The 26,679-nt window shown below is 36.4% G+C and overlaps 1 protein-coding gene across 1 annotated transcript; it reads left to right on the top strand.

The window, feature by feature from the left end:
• The first annotated feature begins 17,383 nt into the window (after window positions 1-17,383).
• Window positions 17,384-17,752, top strand: LOC141506505 (non-histone chromosomal protein HMG-14A-like). Its single transcript, XM_074213331.1, has one exon. The coding sequence runs from the start codon at window positions 17,384-17,386 to the stop codon at window positions 17,693-17,695; it is 312 nt and encodes a 103-aa protein (XP_074069432.1). The 3' UTR covers window positions 17,696-17,752.
• Window positions 17,753-26,679: the final 8,927 nt, after the last annotated feature.

Below are 26,679 nucleotides of genomic sequence, written 5' to 3'. Positions count from 1 at the left end.
AAATAATGGTGATAATGGACACCCTTCCTTCAATTCATTTTGTTGGTAAGTTTATTACAGATGCTTGCTGATGATTTTAGGTAGATATTAATCATCATCTTAAGAAAGATTACATTGATTCATTTGGTCTCCAGGGTTGTTTTTTTAAAAATTTGTATTTATTTTATTATTGTACAAATGATTTTTTATACATTATTAAAATATTCTTATTTAAGAGTAAACATAATACCCCTCCCCCCAAAAATATAGACCCTCATGAGCAATAAAGTAAAGGAAAGAGGAAAAAATTAAAATTAAAATAAAAAAATAATAATGAAAATTAGGGCAGCTAAGTGACACCTTGGATGGAGCACTGGCACTGGAGTCAGGAGCACCCAAGCCCAAATCCGGCCCCAGGTACCCAACAATCACTCAGCTGTGCGAACCTGGTCAAACCACTCCAACCTCACCACCCTGCAAAAACAAACAAAATAAAATAATAATAATAATAATAATAATAATAATAATAATAATAATAAGCTTCAGTCTGTTTTTCAATACCACCAGCTCTGTTGCAGGTGGATCACATTCTTTATGATAAGCCCATCACAAAAGCTACTTCCATTTGTACTTCCCTACTATCATACACTATATATATATATATATATATATATATATATATATATATGTATGTATATGTTTTAGGTTTTTGCAAGGCAAACAGGGTTAAGTGGCTTGCCCAAGGCCACACAGCTAGGTAATTATTAAGTGTTTGAGACTGGATTTGAACCCATGTAGTCCTGACTCCAGGACTGGTGCTTTATCCACTATGCCAAATAGCCGCCCCTCATTCACTACATTTTCTCTCTCCTTTCACTCTGTCCCTCTTCTTAAATGTGCTGTAGGGTAGCTGAGTGGCACAGTAGACTAATCACCGGCCCTGGGGCCAAGAGGCCCGAGCCCACCTACCACCCCTAAGGCCCAGCAACCACCCAGCCCTGTGGTCCCAGACATGCCATCCAATCCCAGTCCCTTGAAAGAAGTAAAAAAGAAAATGTGTTATATCTGACCACTCTCACCCCACTGTCCTCCCTCTCCTCCATCCTTACATCCCCCATCCCCCTGTCCCTCTTCTCTCCTTCTTATTCTAGATGTCTATACCCCATTGAGTATATGTGCTAGATGTCTATACCCCATTGAGTATATACTGAGCCACCTCTGATGAAAGTGAAGTTTCTCTCATTCCCCCTTACCTTCCCCCCTTCCATATCATTGCAATAGCTCATTGTAATAAAAAATTTTATTATATGAAATATCTTAGCCTATTATACATCTCTTTTCTCTTACTCCCATTACATTTCCCTTTTAGCCATTGACTCCATTTTTACAATATGTTATATCTTCAAATTCAGCTCTCTCCTGTGCTTCATCCATAAAAGCTCCTTCTACCTGCTCTATTAAATGAAAAGTTTCCTATGAGTGTTATCAGTACCATTTTTCTATGCAGGAATACATGTAGTTCATCATCATTTAGTCCCTCATATTTTATCCTTCTCCTCCATTCTCTATGCTTCACCTGAGTCCTGTTCCTAAAGATCAGACTTTCTGTTCAGCTCTGGCTATTCCAAGAGGAACATTTGAAATTCCCCTGGTTCATTGAAAGTCCATGTTTTTCCCTTGAAGAGGATGTTCAGTTTTCCTGGGTAGTTGTTTTCAGTTGCCTTCTGAGCTCTTTTGTCTTCCAGAATATTATATTTCAAGTCCTATGAGCCCCAGTGTTGTTTTTAAATTTTTTCTGCATATATTAATATAATCATATGCATTTTGTTATTGAGATGATAAATTATGCTTCTAGTTTTCTTAATATTGAATCAGCCCTGAATTCTTAGTAACAATCTTCCTGATCATAATGTGTGATCTTTGCGATATATTGTTTTAATCTCCTTGCTAGTATTTTATTTAAAATTTTTTTCCATTGATATTAATTAAGGAAGTAGTCTATGGCCTCCCTGATTTAAGTATCAAAACCAAATTTGTGTTATAGATGGAAGGCAATGGGGTTAAGTGGCTTGCCCAAGGCCACACAGCTAGGTAATTATTAAGTGTCTGAGCTCAAATTTGAACTCAGGTACTCCTGACTCCAGGGCCGGTGCTCTATCCACTGTGCCACCTAGCCGCCCCCCTTCTTCATCTATTTTTTATTTTTATTTTATTTTTTTAATTAATTAATTAATTTTTTTTAGGTTTTTGCAAGGCAAATGGGGTTAAGTGACTTGCCCAAGGCCACACAGCTAGGTAATTTTCATCTATTTTTAAAAAGAATTAATTTAGTATTAAGAATAATTGTTCCTTAAATGTTTGGTTCACTATAATTGCATAATAATTCACTATAAATGCATCTGATCCTGGGAATTATTTTCTTCCGGAAATTAGGATTTGTTCAATTTTTTTTCTAAGATAGGGTTCTAGATGTCTATACCCCATTGAATATATGTAAATGTAAACTGTGCATGTTAATTAATTTATTTCTTATTAACATGCACAGTTTACATTTTTGCAAATATTGACCTATTTCATTTAGATTATCAGTATTTCTGCCATAGAAATTGGGCAAATTTTCTTCCAATAATTGCTTAAATTTCATCTTCATTAGTGATGCATTTATCATTTTCATTTTTGAGGTTGATAATTTCATTTTCTTTCTTTAACCTAATTAATCAATGACATGTATTTTATTTTCTCAAAACACCTAGTTTTATTAATTTTAAACACTTTCAAAGTTTCAATTTTATTGAGCTCTTGTTTACTTTTCAGATTTCCATTTCTGATATTTAGGTGGGGATTTTGAATTTGTTCTCTTTCTAATTTTTTTAGATATATGTCCAATTCTTTGATCAGATCTTTCTTATATGAATGAATACATTTAGAAATATAAATTTTCCTTTAAATACTTCTTTGAGTGCATTTCATAAATTTTGGTATTTTTATCTCATTGTCAATCTCTTTGAAGTTATTGTCTCTATGATTTGTTCTTTGATCATCTCAGGCTTTAGGATTAGATTATTTAGTTTCCAATTAATAATCTATGCTTTCACAACCTTTTATTAAAAGTAGTTTTTATTTTATTATGGTTTAAAAGTATGTATTTAATGTTTCTGATTTTCTGCATTTGGTTGTGAGGTGTTTATCCTAATTAATACATGAGCATTTTTTTTTGTGAAGATGCCATATACAACTGAGAATAAGATATACTATTTTTCTATTCTCATTCAGTTTTCTCCAGAGGCCTATCACAGGGCTGTCCAATTTTGCCATTATAGTTAGAGTTCTGTGGTAGCTTGGCTTCATTTACTATGACAAAGGGGGTTGCAGAAAATTGCACTGTAGGCTGTATTTTGGACAGGCTTGATCTATCATATCTAACTTTTCTAACATTCTATTCCATCTCAACATCTTTCTAATTTATTTTTTGGTAAGATTTATTCACTTCTGAGAAGGGGAAGTCGTGTTCCCTGACTAAAATACTTTCATTCTACAACTCATCTAATTTTTCCTTTAAGATGGTGCACATATATATGTACATATTCATACACACATATAATTGATATTGCTTCATTATTATTATTATTATTATTATCTATTAGCCATATATAGCTTCTCTGTTTAATTAAATCTATTTTTGTTTTTGCTTGGTCTATCATGATTTCTCTCCCTGACTTTTTTATTTCAGCTAAAGTATAATAAATTATCCTCCAGCTCTTTACTGTTTCAAATGTGTTTCTTGTATACAAGATATTGTCGGATTCTGGTTTCTACTTCAATCTGCTATTTCCATTTTAAAGATAAGTTTGTCTCACTCACAGTTATTATTACTAATTGTGCATCTCATTTTTCTCTGTTTATCCTTTTCTCTTTATCCTGCTCCTCCTTTAAAGACTGTTTTGCTTTTGCCCATTGCCTTCCTTTAAGTACCCTTCTTTTTCCTACCTTCCTTTTTTTTATCTTCTTCCCCTTCTATGTTTTATGTGTAATTGAGTGTCTATACATACAGTAGTTTCCTTCTTTGAACCAATTTTAATGTGAAGCTCAAGCCCTGGCTGCCCCTTCATTTCCCTATCTAAAAACTCATTCTTGACAACTTCTTTTATATGAGACAATTTCCCCTTTCTTCTTCCTTTTCCTTTCTCCTTGAATGTTCTTTCCTTGCCCATACTTATTTCAATATATCATCCTAACAAAATTGACTCATTAGTGCATACTATGTAGAATCCTAAGTGTCCTACTCATTATAGAGTACTTAGAAGTTGTATAAACTTCCTATAAACAGTTGTATAAAGTTATTGTATAAAGAAGTTGTATAAAGTTCCTATGAACAAGGGTAAACAGATTAATCTTGCTGAGTCCATTATGATTTCTCTTTCCTGTTATGTTAGTTTTAAGTTTCTCTTGAGTCATGTATTTGAAGACAAATTTTCCATTCATCTCTGGTCTTTTCATCAGGAATACTTGAAACTTTTTTTCATTAAATATACATTTTCCCCTTGGGTTATAATCCATTTTGCTGGGTAGGTTACTCTTGAGTTGTAATTCTAACTTCTTTGCCCTCCAGAGTATCAAAATCCAAGCCCTATGCTCCTTTTTTTTTTTTGCAAGCTTTTTTTTAAAATTTATTTTTATTCTCATTTTGTACAAATGTTTTTCTTTACATTAATAAGATATACTTGTTTACAAGTAAACAAAATACCCCTCCCCCATTGAATATAGATAGACTTGTTTGGGCAAAAAAGTAAAGGGGGGAGAAAAAAATTAAAATAAAAAAAATAATAGTAATAATTGTAGGTATGGCCAGGTGGTGCAATGGACGAAGCATCAGCCCTAGAGCCACAAGAACCCGAGTCCATATCCAGCCTCATAAACCCAATAATCACCCAGCCATGTGACATGCAAGCCACCCGATCCCCACTGCCCTGCAAAAACCAAAAAAGAAGAAAAAAAAAGACCCAGAATAAAATAAAATAGTAATAATAGTAGGGGTGGCTAGGTGGCAGACATAGCATTGGCCCTTGAGCCAGGAGCACCTGGGTCCGAATCTGGCCCCAGACACCCAATGATCACCCTGCTATGTGGCCCCAGGCAGGCCACCCAGCCCCACTTGCCCTGCACCCTCCCCCAAATAATAATAACAAAAAACGTGTTTCAGTCTTTGTTCCAACACCATCAACTCTGTCGTGAGTGGATCACATTCTTTATGATAAGTCCATCACAAAAGTTACTACCATATTTTTCCAACGTTGCCATTGGTGATCGCAACTCCCTCCTTTCTTATTTCTCCACTACCATATACTATATTTTCTCTCTCCTTTCACTCTGACTCTGCTGTAGGGTTGCTGAGTGGCACAGCAGACAGTCCCTGGCCCTGGGGCCAAGAAGCCCTGAGCCCCCATACCACCCCTTAGGCCCAGAATCCACCTGGCCCTATGGTCTTGGGCAGGCCATCCAATCCCAGCCCCTTGCAAGAAATAAAAAAAGAAAATGTGTTATATCTGACCACTGTCCCCCCATGGTCCATCATCTCCTCCTTTATTTACATCCCCACCCCTTCCCCCTGCTCCCCCCTCCTTCTTACTCCAGTTGTCTATACCCCATTGAGTATATTTGCTGTTTCCTCTCCTAGCCACCTCTGATGAGAGCAAAGGTTCCCTCATTCCCCCTTGCCTCCCCACTTCCATATCATTGCAATAACTCAATGTAATAAAAAAAATCTTATTATGTGAAATAGCTTGGACTATTCCCCCTCTCCTTTTTCTTTCTCCCATTCCATTTCCCTTTTTTTCTTACTGACTTCATTTTTACACCATATTTTATCTTCGAATTCAGCTTTCTCCTGTGCTTCAACTATAAAAGCTCCCTCTACCTGCTCTATTAACTGAGATGGTTCATATGAATATTATCAGTATCATTTTTCTATACATGCAGTTCATCCTAATTAAGTCCCTCATATTTCCCCCCTCTCCTCCAATCTCCATGCTTCACCTGAGTCCTGTATCTGAAGATCAAACCTTCTGTTCAGCTCTGGCCATTCCAAAAGGAACCTTTGAAATTCCCCTGGTTAATTGAAAGTCCATCTTTTTCCCCTGGAAGAGGACATTCAGCCTTGCTGGGTAGTTCATTCTTGGCTGCATTCTAAGCTCTTTTGCCTTCCGGTATACTGTATTCCAAGCCCTACGAGCTTCCAATGTAGCTGCTGCTAAGTCCTGTGTGATCCTGACTGCAGCTCCACGATATTTGAACTGTGTCCTTCTGGGTGCTTGTAATATTTTCTCTTTGACTTGGGAGTTCTGGAACTTGGCTATAATATTCCTAGGGGTTGTTTTTTTGGGATCTCTTTCTCAGGGGGATCGGTGGATTCTCTCCATTTCTATTTTGCCCTCTGCTTCTAGAACATCAGGGCAATTTTCCTGTAGTAATTCTTTGAAAATGATGTCAAGGCTCTTTTCCTGATCATGACTTTCAGGTATTCCAATAATTTTCAAATTATCTTTCCTAAGTCTGTTTTCCATATCAGTTGTTTTTTCAATGAGATATTTCACATTTTCTTCTAATTTTTCATTTTTTTGGTTTTGAAGTATTGATTCCTGATTTCTGTTAAATTCATCAATCTCCCTGAATTCTGTTCTTTGTCTGAAGGATTTATTCTCCTCAGAGAGTTTTCTTACCTCTTTTTCCATCTGGTCAATTTTGCTTTTTAAAGCATTCTTCTCCTCAATAACTTTTTGAACTGTTTTATCCATTTGACCTAAGCTGGTTTTTAGCATGCTATTTTCTTCAGCATTTTTTTGGATTTCCTTGACTAAGCTGCTGACTTCATTTTCATGTTTTTCCTGCATCTCTCTCCTTTCTTTTCCCAGTTTTTCTTCTAACTCTCTCATTTGATTTTCAAAGTCTTTTTTGAGCTCTATCATAGCCTGAGCCCAATTTCTGTTTTTCTTGGAGTCTTTAGATGCAGGAGCTTGTACTTCCTCATCTTCAGACTGAGTATTTTGATCCTTCTTGGGCTCATTTGCAAAATATTTCTCAATGGTCTTCCTCTTGTTTCTTTGTTCATTTTCCCAGCCTAAGCCTGTTTTTTGGGGGTGCTTCCTGAGCTTTTGGGACACTCCCACAAGGGTCTCAGTGTATGAGGCTCTGTCCTCCCTCTTGGTCTGTGAATGACCATAAGCGCCCCCCCTCTGCCACGGGAGTGAGGTGGGGGGGCCCTGCTGTTCTATGGGGGGGCCTAGACTGCGATCAGGATCTGAATGTGGTCAGAGCTCCAGAGTCCTGTTCCAGGGGCAGAGGACAGAGCTCTGCAGTCTCTTTCTCTCTCTTCACTCCCCTCCCTCAGCACAATGGGCTCATGCTTACCAGCTCCACCTGCTTCTGTTTCTGGGTCTGGGCTGCCGAAAGACCAGGCTGCTGGCTGTGTGCCCTGAGGGCTGGGCTCCACGTGCTTGCTCTGGCAGAGGTCCCCTGCTGCTCCCCAACTCTGTGCAGCCCAGGAGACTCCCCCGCTGCTGTGAGCTGAGGCTCCCAGTGCCCTGGGGCTGCCTCCGGGAGGCTGAGGTTCTTTGGCTCTGGTGGGCCACCCCTCTTCTGGGCCGCCCCTCCAACCCCAGGGAGCAGAGCCTTTCTGTTCTTTTCCAGGTTACCTTGTGTAGGAGAACTGCCTCACTGGGTCCCTTTGTGGGTTCTGTCTCTCTAAAGTTTAGTTAGAGTCCTTAGTTTATGAGTTTTTATCAGAGAGTTCCTAAGACTTGATCCCTTCATGTCGCCATCTTGGCTCCCCCCATGCTCCTTTTAATGAAGTATCTGTTAAATCTTGTGTAAATTCTGATTGTGGGTTCATAATATTTGATTGGGTTCTTTCTGTCTACTTGAAATATTTTATCTGGAAGCTCTGGAAGTTGGTTATAATATTCCCAGGAGTTTTCACTTGGGGATCGCTCTCAGGTGGTGATGGGTGGATATTTTCAATTTCTACTTTACCCACTGATTCTTTCTCTGGATACAGATGGCAATCTCCATCACAGATATCCTGAAATTGTGCCTGATTGTTTTCCCATTGGTATGAGCAAGTCCATTAAAGTTGATCATCACTCCCATGTTGCTGTTAGGGTGTATAATGTTCTTCTGGTTCTGCTCATCTTGCTCAGCATCAGGTCATGCAAATCCTTCCAAGCTTCCCTGAATTCCCATCCCTCCTGGTTTCTAATAGAACAATAGTGTTACATGACATACATATACCATAGTTTGTTAAGCCATTCCCCAATTCATGGACATTCCCTCGATTTCCATTTCTTTGCCATCGCAAACAAAGCTGCTATGAACATTTTTGTACAGGTGATGTTTTTACCCTTTTTCATAATCTCTTCAGGGTACAGAGCCAGTAGTGGTATTGCTGGATCAAAGGGTATGCACATTTTTATTGCTTTTTGGTTATAATTCCAAATGGCTCTCCAGAAAGGTTGGATAAGTTCACAGTTCCACCAACAATGTCCCAGATTTCCCCCATTCCTTCCAACATTGATCATTGTACTTTTTGGTCATATTGGCCAGTCTGAGAGGTGTGAGGTGGTATCTCAGAGATACTTAAATTTGCATTTCTCTAATAAGTAATGATTTGGAGTAATTTTTCATATGACCATGGTTTGCTTTGATTTCCTCAGCTGTAAATTGTCTTTGCACATCCTTTGACCATTTGTCAACTGGGGAATGGCTTATTTTTTAAAAATTTGACTCAGTTCTCTGTATATTTTAGAAATGAGTCCTTTGTCAGAAATACTAGTTGAAAAATTGTTTACCATTTTACTACATTTCTTTTTATCTTGGTTACAGTGGTTTTGTCTGTGCAAAAGCTTTCTAATTTATTGTAATCAAAATCATCTAGTCTTTAATGATGTTCTCCATCTCTTCCTTGGTCATAAACTACTTCCCTTCCCATAGATCTGATAGGTAAACTACTCCATGATCTTCTAGTTTGCTTATAATATCGTTCCTTAAATCTAAATCCTGTATCCATTTGGATTTTATCTCCCAACAGTTTTTATCAAAGAGAGAGTTTTTAACCTAATAGCTGGACTCTTTGGATTTATCAAACAGCACATTATTATAATCATTTCCTGCTATTGCACCTAGTCTATTCCACTGATCCACCACTCTATTTCCTAGCCAATACCAGACATTTTTGATGACTGATGCTTTATAATATAATTTTTAGATCTGGTAAGGCTAAGCCACCCTCTTTTGCACTTATTTTCATTGAATCCCTGGAAATTCTTGACTTTTTTATTTCTCCAAATAAATTTACTTACAACTTTTTCTAACTCAAAGTAATTTTTTGGAATTTTGATTGGTAGGGCACTAAACAGGTAGTTTAGTTTCAGTAGAATTGTCATTTTTATTATATTAACTCGATCTTTCCATGAACAGTTTATGTTTGCCCAGGTATTTAAGTCAGATTTTATTTGTGTGAGAAGTGCTTTGTAATTATTTTCAGGAAGTTTTTGAGTCTGCCTTGGCAAATAGACTCCCAGGTATTTTACATTGTCTGAGATTACTTTGAATGGGATGTCTCTTTCTAGCTCTTTCTACTGTATCTTGCTAGTCATATACAGAAATGTTGAGGATTCATGAGGGTTTATTTCATATCCTGCTACTTTGCTAAAGTTGCTAATTATTTCTAGTAGTTTTTTTGGCATCATGTCATCTACAAAGAGTGAGAATTTTATTTCTTCCTTCCCTATTCAAATTCCTTCAATTCCGTTTTCTTCTCTTATTGCTGAGGCTAACATTTTTTTTTGTTGATCAGATCTAAACTTTATTTTTTTTGTTTTTTTCTAATTAAAGATTTTATTTATTTTGAGTGTTACAATTTTTCCCCCAATCTTACTTCCCCCCCCCCCACCACAGAAAGCAATTTGTCAGTCTTTACTTTGTTTCCATGTTGTACATTGATCCAAATTAAGTGTGATGAGAGAGAAATCATATCCTTAAGGAAGAAACAAAAAGTACAAGAGGTAACAAGATCAGACAATAAGATATCTGGTTGGTTTTTTTCCTAAATTAAAGGGAATAGTCCTTGAACTTTGTTCAAACTCCACAGTTCTTTATCTGGATACAGATGGTATTCTCCACTGCAGAGAGCCCCAAATTGTCCCTGATTGTTGCACTGATGGAATGAGTGAGTCCATCAAGGTTGATCATCACCCCCATGTTACTGTTAGGGTGTGCAGTGTTTTTCTGGTTCTGCTCATCTCACTCAGCATCAGTTCATGCAAATCTCTCCAGGCTTCCCTGAATTCCTGTCCCTCCTGGTTTCTAATAGAACAATAGTGTTCCATGACATACATATAGCACAGTTTGCTAAGGCATTCCCCAATTGAAGGACATTTACTTGATTTCCAATTCTTTGTCACCACAAACAGGGCTACTATGAATATTTTTGTACAAGTGTTGTTTTTACCCTTTTCCATCATCTCTTCAGGGTATAGACCCAGTAGTGGTATTGCTGGATCAAAGGGTATGCACATTTTTGTTGCCCTTTGGGCTTAGTTTCAAATTTCTCTCCAGAAAGGCTGGATGAGTTCACAGCTCCACCAACAGTGTAATAGTATCCCAGATTTCCCACAATCCTTCCAACAATGATCATTATCCTTTCTGGTCATATTTACAAGTCTGAGAGGTGTGAGGTACCTCAGAGAAGCTTTAATTTGCATTTCTCTAATAATTAATGATTTAGAGCAAGTTTTCATATGACTATGGATTACTTTGATCTCCTCATGTGTAAATTGCCTTTGCATATCCTTTGACTATTTGTCAACTGGGGAATGGCTTTTTTTTTTTCAAATATGACTCAGTTCTCTGTATATTCTTGTCAGAATCATTAGTTGTAAAGATTGTTTCCCAGTTTACTACATTTCTTTTGATATTGGTTACAGTGGTTTTATTTGTGCAAAAGCTTTTTAATTTAATACAATCAAAATCATCTAGTTTGTTTTTGGTGATGTTTTCCATCTCTTCCTTAGTCATAAACTGCTCCCCTTTCCATAGAGCTGACAGGTAAACTAGTCCTTAATCTTCTAATTTGCTTATAGTATTTTTTATCTTGGTAAAGGGTGTGAGGTGTTGGTCTAATCTAAGTTTCTTCCATACTAACTTCCAATATTCCCAGCAGTTTTTATCAAAGAGAGAGTTTTTAACCTAATCGTTGGACTCTTTGGATTTATCAAACAGCACATTATTATAATCGTTTCCTGCTATTGCACCTAGTCTATTCCACTGATCCACCACTCTATTTCCTAGCCAATACCAGACATTTTGGATGACTGATGCTTTATAATATAATTTTTAGATCTGGTAAGGCTAAGCCACCCTCTTTTGCACTTATTTTCATTGAATCCCTGGAAATTCTTGACTTTTTTATTTCTCCAAATAAATTTACTTACAGCTTTTTCTAACTCATTGAAGTAATTTTTTTCGAATTTTGATTTGGTAGGGCACTAAACGGGTAGTTTGGTTTTGGTAGAATTGTTATTTTTAATTATATTAGCTCTACCTATCCACAAGCAGTTGATATTTGCCAAGTTATTTAAATCTGATTTAATTTGTGTTAGAAGTATTTTATAATTGTTTTCAAAAAAGTTTCTGAGTCTGTCTTGGGAAACAGACTCCCAGGTATTTTTTATTGTGTGAGGTTACTTTGAATGGGATTTATCTTTCTAGCTCTTCCTGCTGTATCCTGCTAGACATATATAAAAAAGTTGAGGATTTATGAGGGTTTATTTTATATCCTGCAACTTTGCTAAAATTGATAATTGTTTCCAGTAGTTTTTGGATGATTTCTTGGGATTCTTTAGGTAGACCATCATGTCATCTGCAAAGAGTGAGAGTTTTGTCTCTTCCTTCCCAATTCTAATTCCTTCAATTTCTTTTTCTTCTCTAATTGCTGATGCTAACATTTCTAATACAATATTAAATAGTAGTGGTGATAATGGGCACCCTTGTTTCACCCCTGATCTTATTGGGAATGGCTCTAGCCTCTCCCCATTGAATATAATGCTTGTTGATGGTTTCAGATAGATACTGCTAATTATTTTAAGGAACAGTCCATTTATTCCTACACTCTCTAGTGTTTTTAATAGGAATGGATGCTGTATTTTGTCAAAAGCTTTTTCAGCATCTATTGATATGATCATATGATTTCTGATAGGTTTGTTGTTGATATAATTGAGTATACTAACAGTTTTCCTAATATTGAAGCAACCCTGCATTCCTGGGATGAATCCTACTTGGTCATCCTAGGGGCAGCTAGGTGGCATAGTGGATAAAGCACCGGCCTTGGAGTCAGGAGTACCTGGGTTCAAATCCGGTCTTGGACACTTAGTAATTACCTAGCCGTGTGGCCTTGGGCAAGCCACTTAACCCCACTTGCCTTGCAAAATCCTAAAAAAGAAAAATGTATTATCCTAGTGATAACTTGTTGTAATCATTTTGCTAAGATTTTAGTTAAGATTTTTGCATCAATATTCATCAGGGAGATAGGTCTATAATTTTCTTCCTCTGTTTTAACTCTATCTGGTTTAGGTATCAGCACCTTATTGGTGTCATAGAAAGAGTCAGGCAGACTTCTGTCTTCACCTATTTTTCCAAAGAGTTTATATAGAATTGGAACCAGTTGTTCCTTAAATGTTTGATAGAATTCATTTGTGAATCCATCTGACCCTGGAGATTTTTTTTTTTAGATTTTTCAAGGCAATGGGGTTAAGTAGCTTGCCCAAGGCCACACGGCTAGGTAATTACTAAGTGTCCGAGGTCAGATTTGAACCCAGGTACTCCTGACTCCAATATCAGTGCTCTATTCACTGTGCCACCTAGCCACACCTCCCTAGAGATTTTTTTCTTAGGAAGTTCAATAATGGCTTTTTGAATTTCTGTTTCTGAGATAGTGTTATTTAGGTATTTAATTTCTTCTTCTTCATTTAACCTAGGCAACATATTTTTGTAAATATTTCTCCATTTCATTTAGATTATCAAATTTATTGGCATAGAGTTGGGCAAAATAATTCCAAATTATTCCTTTAATTTCCTCATTGGTGGTGAGATCACTTTTTCATTTATGATACTAGCAATTTGGTTTTCTTCATTTTGTTTTAATCAAATTGAGCAGAAGTTTATCAGTTTTATTGGTTTTTTTTTTCATAAAACCAGCTCTTGGTTTTATTTATTAATTCAATAGTTTTCTTGCTTTTGATTTTATTAATTTCTCCTTTGATTTTTAGAATTTCTAATTTGGTGTTTAAGGGCCTTTTTAATTTGTTCTTTCTCTATTTTTTCTAGTTGCATATTTAATTCATTGATTTCCTCTTTCTCTAATTTATTCATATAAGCATTTAAAGATATACTATAACCCTTGACAGCCACCTTGAGTGTATCGCATAGGTTCTGGTATGTTGTTTCATTATTGTCATTATCTAGGATAAAATAATTAATTCTGTCTATAATTTGTTGTTTGATCCACTCACTCTTTAAAATGAGGTTATTTCAGTGCCATGTACTGCAGAAAAGATTGTATATTCCTTTCTATCCCCATTCAATTTCCTCCATACATCTATCATATCTAGGTTTTCTAACAATCTACCTCCTTAACTTCCTTCTTGCTTATTTTATGATTAGATTTATCTAAATCTTAGAGTGGGAGGTTGAGGTCTTCCACTAGTAGAATTTTCCTGTCTATGTCTTCCTGTAACTCCTTCAAATTCTCCTCTGAGAATTTGGATGCTATATCATTGGGTGCATACATATCTAGTACTGAAATTATTTTTATTGTCTATGGTACCTTTTAGGAGGATATAGTTTCCTTCCTTATCTCTTTTAGCTATCTATTTTTGCAGCTGCTTTGTCTGAGATAAGGATTGCTACCTCTGCTTTTTTCACTTCAGCTGAAGCAAGATATATTTTGCTCCAACCTTTCACCTTTACTCTATATGTATCTCTCTGCTTCAAATGAGTTTCTTATAAGGAGCCTATTGTAGGATTCTGGTTTTTAATCCACTCTGCTATTCACTTACATTTTAATGGAGAGTTCATCCCATTCACATTGAAAGTGATAATTATCTCTATTGCCTTCCATGTTATCTTCCCTCTGTTTGCATTTTCCACCTTTCCCCCTTTATCCATATTCCCCAGTGTTTTGTTTCTGAATACCACCACCTTCAGTGTGTTTGCCCTCCTACATCCAACCCCCATCCCCATTTTTCCCCCTTTCCCTTTGCTCCTTCTTCCTTCCCTTTCTTCTGTTGATTCTTCCTTTCCTCCACCTCCCCTCCCCCTTAACACTTTAAAGGTAAAATAAGCTTCTTAACTTAACTGAATGTGTGTATGTTAACTTTAAGCCAATCTGATGAAAGCAAGTTTCAGTTAGTTCTCACCTCCTCCATTCTCCCCCCCTCTATTGCAATAAGTCCTTTGTACCTCTTAATGTACCCCATTCATTCTCCTCCATCTTCCCAACTCTTTGGTGTCCTCCTTTTTAAGGAGGTATTGTTTTTAAATCATTCTATCTGAGTCACAGAAAGGTCTTGAGTGTCCATCACTTCTGGTTCTTCTTTTTTTTTAAATTAGGTTTTTGCAAGGCAATGGGGTTAAGTGGCTTGCACAAGGTCACACAGCTAGGTAATTATTAAGTATCTGAGGTGGGATTTGAACTCAGGTACTCCTGACTCCAGGGCTCTATCCACTGTGCCACCTAGCTGCCCTTCTGGTTATTCTTTCTACTAGAATTACACTTATTGAGAGTTACTAGAGTCTTTCTCCCAGGTAAGGATATTTCCAGTTACATCTTATTGGATACTAGTTTTTCAAATTAGTCATGCGTATCCATCTCTTCTGATTAATTAAATTGTTTCCTAATAGAATTACAATTCTTGAGAGTTGTTAAAGTCTTTCTTCTAGGTAGGGGGGGGGATATTATCAGTTTCATCTTATTTGGTAACAATTTTTTTCCCTTCCACCCCCGTTTTTAGAAAATTTTACCTTTTCAAGTTTCTTGAGTCTCCTGTTTGAAGTCCAAATTTTATATTAAGCTATGGTCTTTTCATCAGGAAAAGTTGGAAGTCTCCCATTTCATTATATGTCTTTCTTTTGCCTTGGAAGAGAAGGCTAAGCTCTGCCAGACAGTGGATTCTTGGCTGCATTCCAGGCTCCCTTGCTTTTTGAAATATTTATTCCAGGCCCTTTGATCCCTTAATGTTGGTGCTGCCAAGTCCTGTGCAATCCTTATTGTAGCTCCTTGGTATTTAAATTGTTTCTTTCTTGCTGCTTGCAGAGTTTTCTCTTTTATGTGATAGTTTTGAAATTCGACTACAATATTTGTTGGTGTTTTCCTTTTGAGATCCATTTCCAGAGGGGATTGGTGTATTTTTTCACCAATTATTTTGCCCTCTGGCTCCATGATATCAGGGACCTTTTCCATCACTAAATCCTGTAATATTGAGTCCAGGCTTTTTTTTTCCTCTCTCTTCCATGTTTTCAGGAAGACCAATAATTTTTAGGTTATCTTTCCTTTTTTGTTTTTAGGTTTTTGCAAGACAAATGGGGTTAAGTGGCTTGCCCAAGGCCACACAGCTAGGTAATTATTAAATGTCTGAGGTCAGATTTGAACCCAGGTACTCCTGACTCCAGGGCCAGTGCTTTATCCACTGTGCCACCTAGCCACCCCTAGGTTATCTTTCCTTGATCTATTCTCAAGGTCAGTGGTTTTGCTGAGATGTATTTTGCATTTTCTTCTATTTTTTCAATTTTTTTTGGTTTTGTTTAACAAATTCTTGTTGTTGGGGCGGCTAGGTGGAACAGTGGATAAAGCACCGGCCCTGGAGTCAAGAGTACCTGGGTTCAAATCTGGTCTCAGATAATTACCTAGCTGTGTGGCCTTGGGCAAGCCACTTAACCCCATTTGCCTTGCAAAAACTTAAAAACAAACAAACAAAAAAACAAATTCTTGTTGTCTCATGAAGTCATTGGTTTCCAGACTCCATTCTTTTTTTTAGGGAAGAATTTTCTTTATTTACTTTTTGCTACTGCATTTCCAATTGGTCAATTCTATTTTTTAAGAGTTTTCCCTTTGATCATTTGAGATTTTGAGAGAATTATTCTTTTTTGCTTTTGTCCAATTCTATTTTCCAAGGATTTGTTTTCTTGTTGCAAGTGTTAATTTTCTCTTGGGTTTCTTTTCCCAAATTTTCCAATTGATTTTCAAACTCCTTCCTGATTTCTTCAAGGAAATCTTTCTGTGATGGAGACCAAATCATATTCTCCACAGGGGTTCTATGTCTCTCTGAATTAAGGTCTTTTCCTTCTAGGAATTTTTCTATGATCCCCCCCTTTCTGCTGATTTTTCTTCATTTTTCTAAGCTCTTGTGTAGGGGAAGGGGCTGGTGCACAGAGTTGTGGTGTTGAGATCCTTAGAGGCTTTACTCACTGAGTGTATGTATAGCTGGCCAGTAGGGGTGCTGAAAGCTTTGCTCACCGAATGGCTCACTGAGTGCTAGTAGGGGGTGTTGGATGCTTTTCTCACTGAATTTAATATGCCATCCCTGTCAGTAAGGGGTGCTAGAGGCTGGAAACTACCCTCCGGCCCTTCCTGTAAGTCCCAGACTGTCAGTCCCATGGCCATGCCTCCACTCCCTGGTTGTTTCTCAGAGTGAAGTGGATCCCACAGCTACAGTCCCCAGGGCTGATCTTAGATTAGTCCAGCTCTCACCCCTCCCCCACTGTCAGTCAGCACTCTGCACTCCCACACCTCAGATCCCCAAAGCTAGACCTTGAGGTATATGTTGTTTTTCTAGCTCCTCTTTCTGGGTTTTGTTGATAGGACTTCCATTAAGAGGTTTGTCTAATATTATGAGGGAAGATCAGGAGACCTTAGCACAGGATCTGGTTTCTCTCTGCCATCTTAGCCAGAAGTCAATCTGCCCATTCTTGGTTTTGTTTTATTTTTGCAAGTGGGTTGTGACTTGCCAAAGGTCACACACCTAGGTAATTTTGAACTTGGTCCCCCTGGGATTACAGCACCAGTGCTCTATTGCACCACCAAGTTTCCCTATCCTATCCATTTTTTAGGGATGTGTAGTCACAAATGTGGTGAATAGTCAGGACAGCACTATCCTGCAGCATCTGTTCCCTTCACAAAAGATATCAAACCCAGGAAAGCAGTAGAAACTTAAGACCAAAGGGCTTTTAATTTTTGGAGGTGCAGGGCTAGCTGCAATTAGTTCCTGGCAAAGTCGGCCGCCTTGCACGCAGCCGGCCCGGCTCCGAGCTCCCGCTGGCCCCGCTCCTGTGCCACTGCCGCCCGTGCCCAGGTGCAACTATGCCCAAAAGAAAGGCAGCTGTTGAAGGCCAGGGAAACAATGAGCCAAAGAGACGGTCACCTAGATTATCTGCTAAGCCTGCTCTTCAGTCTGAGCCCAAAACCAAAAAGACTGCAGCCCCAAAGAAAATGAACATAGCAAATGATAAAAAGGAAATCAAAGGCAAGAAGGTGGCAGCCGCAGCCAAAGTCAAAGTCGAAACCAAACAGGAGGAAGTGATAGAAGAAAACCACTCTGAAAATGGAGAGACTCAAACTAATGAGGTGCCGATTGTGGAAGAATCTGAAGAGAAAGCAGCCACATCTGAATAATATGTAACACTGCCCTATATCTCTTGTCAGTTTGGTATCTGTACCTCCATCCTGTATTGTTAACACAGAGGAATAGTTTTTCAACTATTTTCTAAATGCAAGTTTTTTTTTAGCATGGTTAATTCTGGAACGTCTCCATCTTGGTCACTTGAATATGATGTCACCAACAAGATGTCATTGTCTCTGCATTTTGTGATTGTTAATAGTTTGATCTATGGGAAGAATAAGTGGTGGTAGCTTTTGACTTTGTCACTGTGTCCTTTCTTTGTGTAAACTCTCCTTTCCGTCCTTTGGATTTTTCTTTGACCCTGGTACATGTTTGATTCAGTGAAATGGGGAGGTCCCAAATAGAAAGTTCTTGCATTGGCAAGTCCAGGGTGTCTGTGGGTTGATTTTTATAAAGAAGGTGAGCTATTTTCATGAGATTCTAAGAGTTGGAAATATCTTTCCCAAATATAACTTTAATATTAGTTTTTGAAAGAAAGTAAAATGTAACCATGTTTTTAAGCAAAATATAAATGTTTATTTCAGAAGGGAAGGTTGATTGCATGTGTAGCCACTATTAGAAATTTTGCTGGATTTATCTTAATAAAAGAAAAAGACTCCTCAAAAAAAAAACATAAGACCACATCAACACTCTTACTTAGTGGGACAGTCAGACTATACCCTGTTACTATACCCTGGCAGTTACTATCCCTTGGCACAGGAAGTAGAAGCTAATTAGAGTGAAGAGCATTAAGACAACATTAGTCAGGTACTTGAGCTCTTGTGGTGCTGTCTGGGTTTTCTGCCAGTTTGCATATACATATCTATATATCAAATTTATAGATATTTAATATAGATATGTGTGAAGCCCTAAATTTCCTGGGGTTGCTCCTGTTTATGGTCACCTTTTTACATTGAGACCCCCCACTGTCAACTGCAAGTATTTGTTATCACTCACCATATGGCTTAGACCTGGAACTCAGTCTTTCCTAGGAGTCTAGGAAAGACTTTCAGGGAATTTGTTTTCCTTCTTTAGTGCTATTTGCATCAGGCTTCTTGGATATTTGAGGTCACCCAAAAGCCATTTAAACTGTAAAAGGTCCTTTAGAACAGATGCATCAAACAGAAGACTTAAAATACTTCTTTGTGTGGTTAGAACCAGATTATACATTTGGAAAATATCTGACAAACTATATTCTAAAAAATCTCATTATGTGGTTTTCTAAGTCAATATATAACCTGAAGGGATCTCTATGTACAATTTAGTGATCCTCTTTCTGAGTTTCAGAGCACTACTGCTCTAAAAGACCTTCAGGACTTCACCATCAAGGGGTGTAGAATGATAGAATATCCTAACTCCTGTCCCCAGGCAAGTTAAACTAGTTTTTCCTTAATAGGCATTAAGTTTTCCTCAAAAGGAAATCTTCAAATTTTATTTGTCAGATTATCTCTCTCTCTCTCTCCTCATTCACTTGATTTCAAGTCAAAAGAGCTATTGGTACATTTAGATTTTTGCTTGGAGGATAATGATGGGCAATATCCACTCAACTAAATAAGCAAGTTGTCTTCAATGCCTATCCTTGTTGAATAATGTCCTCCTGCTATAAGTAAATCTTTTGGTAATTGCTTCATGATTTATCAAGTGTCTCATTTCATTCCACTATTAAACCCAAACTATCAAGAGGTCTGGTCTCATGCAGGCCCAATTAAGAAACAAATTCCTCATTCTGTTTGAAGTTGTATCATTCTGTAAGGATGGTAGTTCAAATCTGATCTCTGACACAGGACTCTTACTAGCTATGTGGCAAGTCACTTAACTAGCTTGGGCAAGTTACTTATCTGGCTGCCTTATCCAGGGCCATCTTCATTTGTCCTGATTCAAATCTGGCCACTGGACCCAGATGACTTTGGAGGAGAAAGTGAAGCTGGTGACTTAGCACAGGCCCCCCCCCCCCATTCAAATCCAATTCACATGCATGTCATGTCATCACCTCCCTGATGTCTTGATCTTCGAAAATGAAGAGACATCACCAAAGATGCTTACTGGATTGATCTTGGATATGCTATTTGTTGGCTGAAAATTTAAAGTTACCCACTTGAAACCTTTTTTAAAAAAGTCATGAGAAATGGTATGTACATGTAAAATATTCCTAACAATGACATGTCAAGTCAACAAGCAATAATAAAGCACCAACTAAATGCCATGCACTATATTAAGAAAGGCAAAAATATTCCCTGCTGTCAAGGATCTCCTAATCTAATGGTAGACATGTGCAAACAGCTATGTACAAATAAAATACAGACAAAATGAATTGGAAGTTATAGGGGGAAACCATCAGAATTAAAGGGAGTGGAAAAAGCTTCTTGTACAAGGTTGGATTTTTAGCTGAGAACTGATGATAGTCATGAAACAGTAAAAGATGAATTTCAGGAAAAGAAAATGCAATTAACTGAGAAGCAGAGTGATTTGTTGGAGGTATCGAAAGGAGGTCAGATTGCAGAGGATATAGAGATTTAATAAAATTGTAAAGGAAGTGGTGGTGGGGCTAGATTTTAATGGGATTTGAAAGCCAAAAGGAGAATTTTTTTTTATTTGACTTTGGAGGTGATAGTAAAGACACTGGAGTTCATTGGATAGGAGACCTGACCTTTAGGAAAAATCAATTTAACAGTAGAATATGGACTAAAGTGGGAAGAGATGTGAGAAAGGAAAATGAAGATTATTACAGTAGTCCAGGCATGAGGTAATGAGGGCATGAACCAGGGTGATTAAAGTATTATAGGAGAGAAAATGACATATATAAGGAGGTGAAATTAATAGCAATTTGCAAATTGTTACATATGGGGATGACACCCTTCCTGGTGACTGGGATTGTTATGCACCTAGACAATTAGGAAAGTTATTCCATGAGATTTGTCACAAAACAATTCGTAGAAGGCATGACTAGGAAAGGAGATGTAGCAAGAAAGACAACAGATGACTGATATACAAAATGCAAAAATAACAAAATTAAGGATACACTGTTTTTAGCAACTTCTCTAAACAATTTGTGCAGGACGAAATATGGAGCAGTTGTCAATTAGCTATATCTATGGATATTTAATTATATCATATATACTGCTGAACCTGAACCCCATATTCATCATAGTTATGATATGACACAAATTATGCAGCGTTATGAAGCAGAAGAGGCTTGGAGTTAGAAGAAACTTGATTTCTAATTATGACCCTGACATTTACCTGTTGTGACTATAGAAAACTCAAGTGACCTCTCTTTAATTGTAAAATAGACATCCTTGTTGAATACCTTCTTTTAGCTCTCTTCATTTGATAATTACTGAATGATCAGTGTATTATCCTCAATTTGAATTTATTTCAGTAGGTTATTGTGACAATCACATGAGAAAAAATTATGAACTTTGCAAAAAGCATCATCAAACTAATGATGTTTGTCTTTCATTTTGAAGATCTTGACACCAGGGAGGTGGATGTGATAAGTACATGAATTGGATTTGAGTGAAGGGATGCTGTCCTAAGTCACCAGCCTCACTTTCTCATCCAGAGCTGTCTGGGTTCAGTGGCCAGATATGAATCAGAAAGATTGGTGATAACCCTGGATGTGAGGCAATCGGGGTTAAGTGACTTGCCCAAAGTCACAAAGCTAGTCAAGTGTTTGAGGATGAATTCAAACTCTGGTTCTTTTGACTTCAAGGCCAGTGCTTTATCCACTGTGCCACTTGGAAACTATAAATTATCAGCTCTTTTTATATAATATTAGAATACATTGTAATTGATCAATGGCTAAAAAAAACACAAACTTGTGAAACATTTTATAAGTGTTTCCTTTTGTTCCATTAATGAATCTAAACTACCATGGCACCAGACTGAGTCAGGACTAGACCACAAGACAAAGCTAACTGGTTCATGTGGGAAAACAAACTCATGACCTAGGGTAGATTTATGACCAAGTACATATTCAGACTATTGTAATAGCCTGCTGGTGGGTCTGCCTATTTCATCTTTCCCCAATCTAACCTATCCATAGCCAATAAAAGATTTCCCTAAAATGCAGGTCCAATGATGTTATCACCCTCCCCCTTCCAAAAAAAAACTCAAGCCCAAACCTAAAACAAAATTCCTATGTTTTCCTAGCACCTCCAGCATCAAATACATAATCTTCTTTTTGGGATTCAAAATCCTTCATAAAATAGCCCCTTCTTTGGCCTCCCTTTTCTGTCTTCTTACACCTCATTTCCCATCATGTATTCCAAATTGAGTATATATCTAATTTATCCTGCATATCTTGTTTGCAAACAAATAATTTATCTCCCCATTAGATTGGGAGATCTTTGAGGACTGGGAATATCTTTTGACCCTTTTTTATATCTCTAGCATTTGAAAAAGTATATGGCAGATAGTAAATAATGTTTAAGGAAGACATCTAGGAAGATGTGAAAGACATATACGGGACAATCCAAAAATCGATGTTTCTCTTCTCTAAAACAGTATTATGAAAGAATTAACAATAGCATTTATGAGAGTGGTGTATTATAAAATCAACTTCTCACTTTATTAAAATGATCACTTACTGGTTTTAGATTTGGATCTCAGACTCATAGATTTAGAAGTGGAGGAAACCTAAGAAGTCTGTAGTCTAAACTCTTCACTTTGACAGATGAAGAAAATGAGGCTCAAAGAAGTTAAATAACTTTAAGTATGGTCACAGAGATTTTCAGTAGATATAGGGACTCAAAATCAGGTTCTCTGACTCAAATTCATTTAAGAAATTAAAAATATTATGGGGGCAGCTAGGTGGCACAGTGCATAGAGCACTGGCCCTGGAGTCAGGAGTACCCTACCTGAGTTCAAATTTGGCCTCAGACACTTAATAATTACCTAGCTGTTCGGCCTTGTGCAGGACACTTAACCCTGTTGCCTTGCAAAAACCTAAAAAACCCAATTATTATGCAACTCAGGGCCGGTGCTCTATCCACTGAGTCACCTAGCTGCCCCTCTTTATAATATGGCCAAATAGATTAAAATTAAGGCATATATGGTCAGAGAATAATGAGATTAGAACTAGGTAGCCCAGGATAAAACAAAGGAGACTAGGGTTATAGCAAAAATGCAGGATCAGGCTCTGTATAACGTAACTTTCACTTCTGGGCAATCTGTATAAACAAAGTTCCATTGAAGTTGTTTATTCTCAGTGTAAAGAAATGTAGGACTTTATTTCAAGACAGCTGAATTCTCTGACAGATTGGAATAGGGCCTTAGACACCAGTCTAATGCACCAGAATCTCAGACTCTGACCTAGCACATATATTACATTATACTTTCTTATGCGCATCTGGCTCAATTCAGCCCCTTTCTTCTTCTGCTCACCACTACTATTATGTCCTTTGGAACCCCTGTTCTATCATTTAATAAACTTCCCTTTTTGTCAATCTCCTTTTCACATTTGCTGTTTTCTTGTATTCATGGAAACCTGAATCTTTATAGAAGATTACTCCTTTTTATTCTTTTAAGTGTTGATGATTTTCTTAATATTACCTAAAATGGAGGCAAGGTGCATAGAGAAAGGAATGGATTTTTGAGGAGTGTTGTGATGATTGAATTAAGCTCAAAGAATGGGCTTCTGAATGATGGTAGCAATGGGAAGTAAGTACTATGTTGATTCACCACTTGAACCCAAAGTCTGGATTTGCCAAGACAAGAAGATTCAGGACCTCCCAAGGTTCAGAGACTTTGAAGGACAAACGATCACAGAACAGGTGGTCTGAAATGTGTAGGCATACATTTCCTCAAGATTATCAAGTTTCTGATTGCTTTGATCATGAAGGGACCCAGGGTTTTGGATACAGGTAGACAGATAGTGGAGTGCTGTTGTTTACAATGGAAAGCAAGAGAGCTTGTAGAAGTGTGTATATACTGTGAATCACAGTATTCCACTGCTGTTTGCTTTTAAGAAATGCATAATTAAAAACCAAGAGGCAAAAAATTTTCAAACTCTCATAGGAAAATATGACTTAATTTTGGATTATTGCCATGACATGCTGAAGTTCAGAATTATGTATTTCCCTCCCCTCACAGGAATTCTACATAAAGGCACAAAAATCAATCCATATTTCTGAAGATTAAGTATGGATAATATTGAAAATGAGTATTACAAAGGAAAAGTATGCTATAATACAGGAAATACAGCAAATTAACAAAGGAGATTAGACATTGCTTTCTTCACTGTTAAAATGGTGAGAAACAATGTTCAAAAGATTCTGAATTTTAATATTTTAAATATTAAAACATGCTTGATATTACATGAGACTAATTTTGCTCTCATGAATGAACATCTTCCCTCAAGAGCTAAATATAGGAGGAGAGAAAGCATAAATTAATAAAACTCCTTTATACAAAAGCAAAAGTACAGAAAATGCTCAAATTTTTAACACTTGAATCTGCGAGGGGAATAAATTGCTTTAGGGGGGATAAAGTTCAACCTCTTCTCTAGGGATTTTTTTAAAAATAAAAAAATTAATTCTTTATTAGGAAACCATAACAGGGTAAAGATTCCAGTTGGTGTGTCCAATATAAACAAAGAAAATGTAAGTTTCTTAAGCCTCTCCATGGAAGAAAATCTTATAAGAACCATGTAGAACTTACAATTTAGATTTATAAACACAGAAAAACACAAGTATAAAACAAAGATGATTTGCTTTAACTGAAATAGCCTAGCAAATAAGTATTTTAGAGGTTGAAAAAAATCATAAAAGTTTAAGAGAAGTGGTTAAAATATTTTTTAATGGCACGATCTCCATTTAAGATGCTTCTCCACTACAACTTTTAATAGTTTTTGGAAAACTATAATGAGATGGAATTATTAAACAATACCTAGGATAATCACCTTAGATGTACACTTAAATAATAAATAAATTTATGGCCAATTTCATAGTTGCTCAAATAAGGATGCAAAAATATAACTCAGTAACTTACAGCTAAATCAAGTCTGAACTACACATACTGTGTATTACCTGAGTATGTATATCCAAAGAACACATGCAGAGCTATAGAAACAAGTATAGTCCTATAAAATCAAAATTGTAATGTCCATCAATATACATAATCCTCTCATATGAAAAAGAAAAGAAGTTCATGTACTCAGAGGGTCTCATTTAAAGATAAAACAGAATACACAATCTATTCTTTCTCATGTACAGAACTCCAAAACATCAAAGAAGCTGAATTTTATTGACATTCTTGATATGGAACAAAACAAAACTAACAAAAAACCAAACCTCTTCCATAGCTAGATGAATGTTTTCCTTTCATTGCAAAAACATTAAACCAAATGGACATTATAGCCTTTCTCTCTTTTTCAGGTAAAAAGAATGCTCTGCATTCCAAATATGAAGAAAAACTTTATAAACACACACTCAGGGAAATGCTTTCAATTATCTTATGAATGATTCAGTTAGTTTTTTGAGCTATGTTTGTTTTTTCCTGAGAACTGAATTGGACCCAGGGAAATAAACAGGCAAAGGAAATGACCCAAGTTCATGGGAATTTCTAAACTTGAAAGAGAACTGCTTCAGCACTGCTAGAACCTCATTAATAGCTTTTTACAGCAAAGGCTTCTTAGTGAATCATATGATCTTTTTTTGAACCTTCAAATAATTGGTTTACTTTATATAAATTTATGGAAAGGACATAACGGAATATGACCGACACTTAGATATGTATAAAAACACACAAGGATAATCACATTCAGTACTGTTCTTGAGGGATTAAAAAAATAGGTATGGAAGGTTAAGGCAGAAAGCTCCTTTCCTGGCAATTACATCTTTGCCACCTCATTCTCATGGGACATATTTACAAGAATGGAATAGGGAGAGTGTTGGTCTCATGACTATCTTTATATAAATGATGAGGGTACAACATAATTACCATTTGTAAAATTGCTAACAAATTACAAATACAGAATGTAAATTGGCTTTGCTAATAATACAGAAGAGAGAAATTTGGCTACAATTTATTTCCTAATTTGTCATGTAATCCCGTTCTATGAGGAAAACTGAATAGTCTTTAAAGCACTTTGAGCTCCTCAGATGAAAAGTACTGTTTATCTTGAGCAAAATTCTTCTAGTACCTTATAGTTGTAATCAAAGTTTTTGCCTTTAAATTTTGATATTTAACAGTTGGAAAATATATTTTAGCAGAATTTATAAATTCACTTTTTTGTGATATGATTTTTTTTTACTTATAGTTTTCATTTAAAATTTAACTATAGTTTTAACTAAAAGTTCTCTCACAATGCTTATGGACCTTAAACAATCTTAGAATTTTGCAGGGAAAAAGAACTTAACTAGAATACTATCTGTGTGAAATTAAAAAATTTTTGCTTAATGAAAAAATATTGAAAATTTGCCACAGTGTCTATTTATTTATCTGGAGTAAAAATGATTTTTTTGGAAAAAAAATAACACTGTAGAAAAGAAATGAACTTCTTAAATTATGTTCAATGAAGGGTGATTTTTTTTTTAAGTAATGCTTCACACATTAGAATAAAAGTTAGAAGTAATAAATTACAGTTAGATTTTTTTCTTTTTTAAGTATTAGTTATCTAAGTTAAATTCAACAAAATCTAAATACTAGTTAGAATGGCCTCAATGTTACTGTGGAAAAATGTGTATTTTAATTTAAAATACCACCTTTTGAGTCTTACATAGAATAGGACCAAGCATTTTTAGGTGCCTATTTAATTAACTAATTGGATTCCATTGGATAATTAATCTTCATATTTAAATAAACTTAACAGCTTTATGATCGTTACCATAATGGCCTCTCAAGTCTTCCTTATCAACCATTCTTATATAATGTTATATAGACTGCTATCTGAAAATCTGAAATTAATTTACATAGGTTAGGAATGAATATTTTTAAAAAATAAAGTGCTTTTAAATACAAATATTTCTTGCCCCAAATAAAACTGAAACCATACATA

The sequence above is a fragment of the Macrotis lagotis genome, chromosome 1 (genome assembly GCF_037893015.1).
Source record: "Macrotis lagotis isolate mMagLag1 chromosome 1, bilby.v1.9.chrom.fasta, whole genome shotgun sequence".
Classification (NCBI taxonomy): Eukaryota; Metazoa; Chordata; class Mammalia; order Peramelemorphia; family Peramelidae; genus Macrotis; species Macrotis lagotis.
The sequence above is the reverse complement of the archived record's forward strand: the minus strand, read 5'-3'. Positions and strand labels throughout refer to the sequence as shown.

Coding starts and splice junctions, on each gene's coding strand:
- LOC141506505 (XM_074213331.1), top strand. CDS start 17,384: ATGCCCAAAAGAAAGGCAGCTGTTGAAGGCCAGGGAAACAATGAGCCA.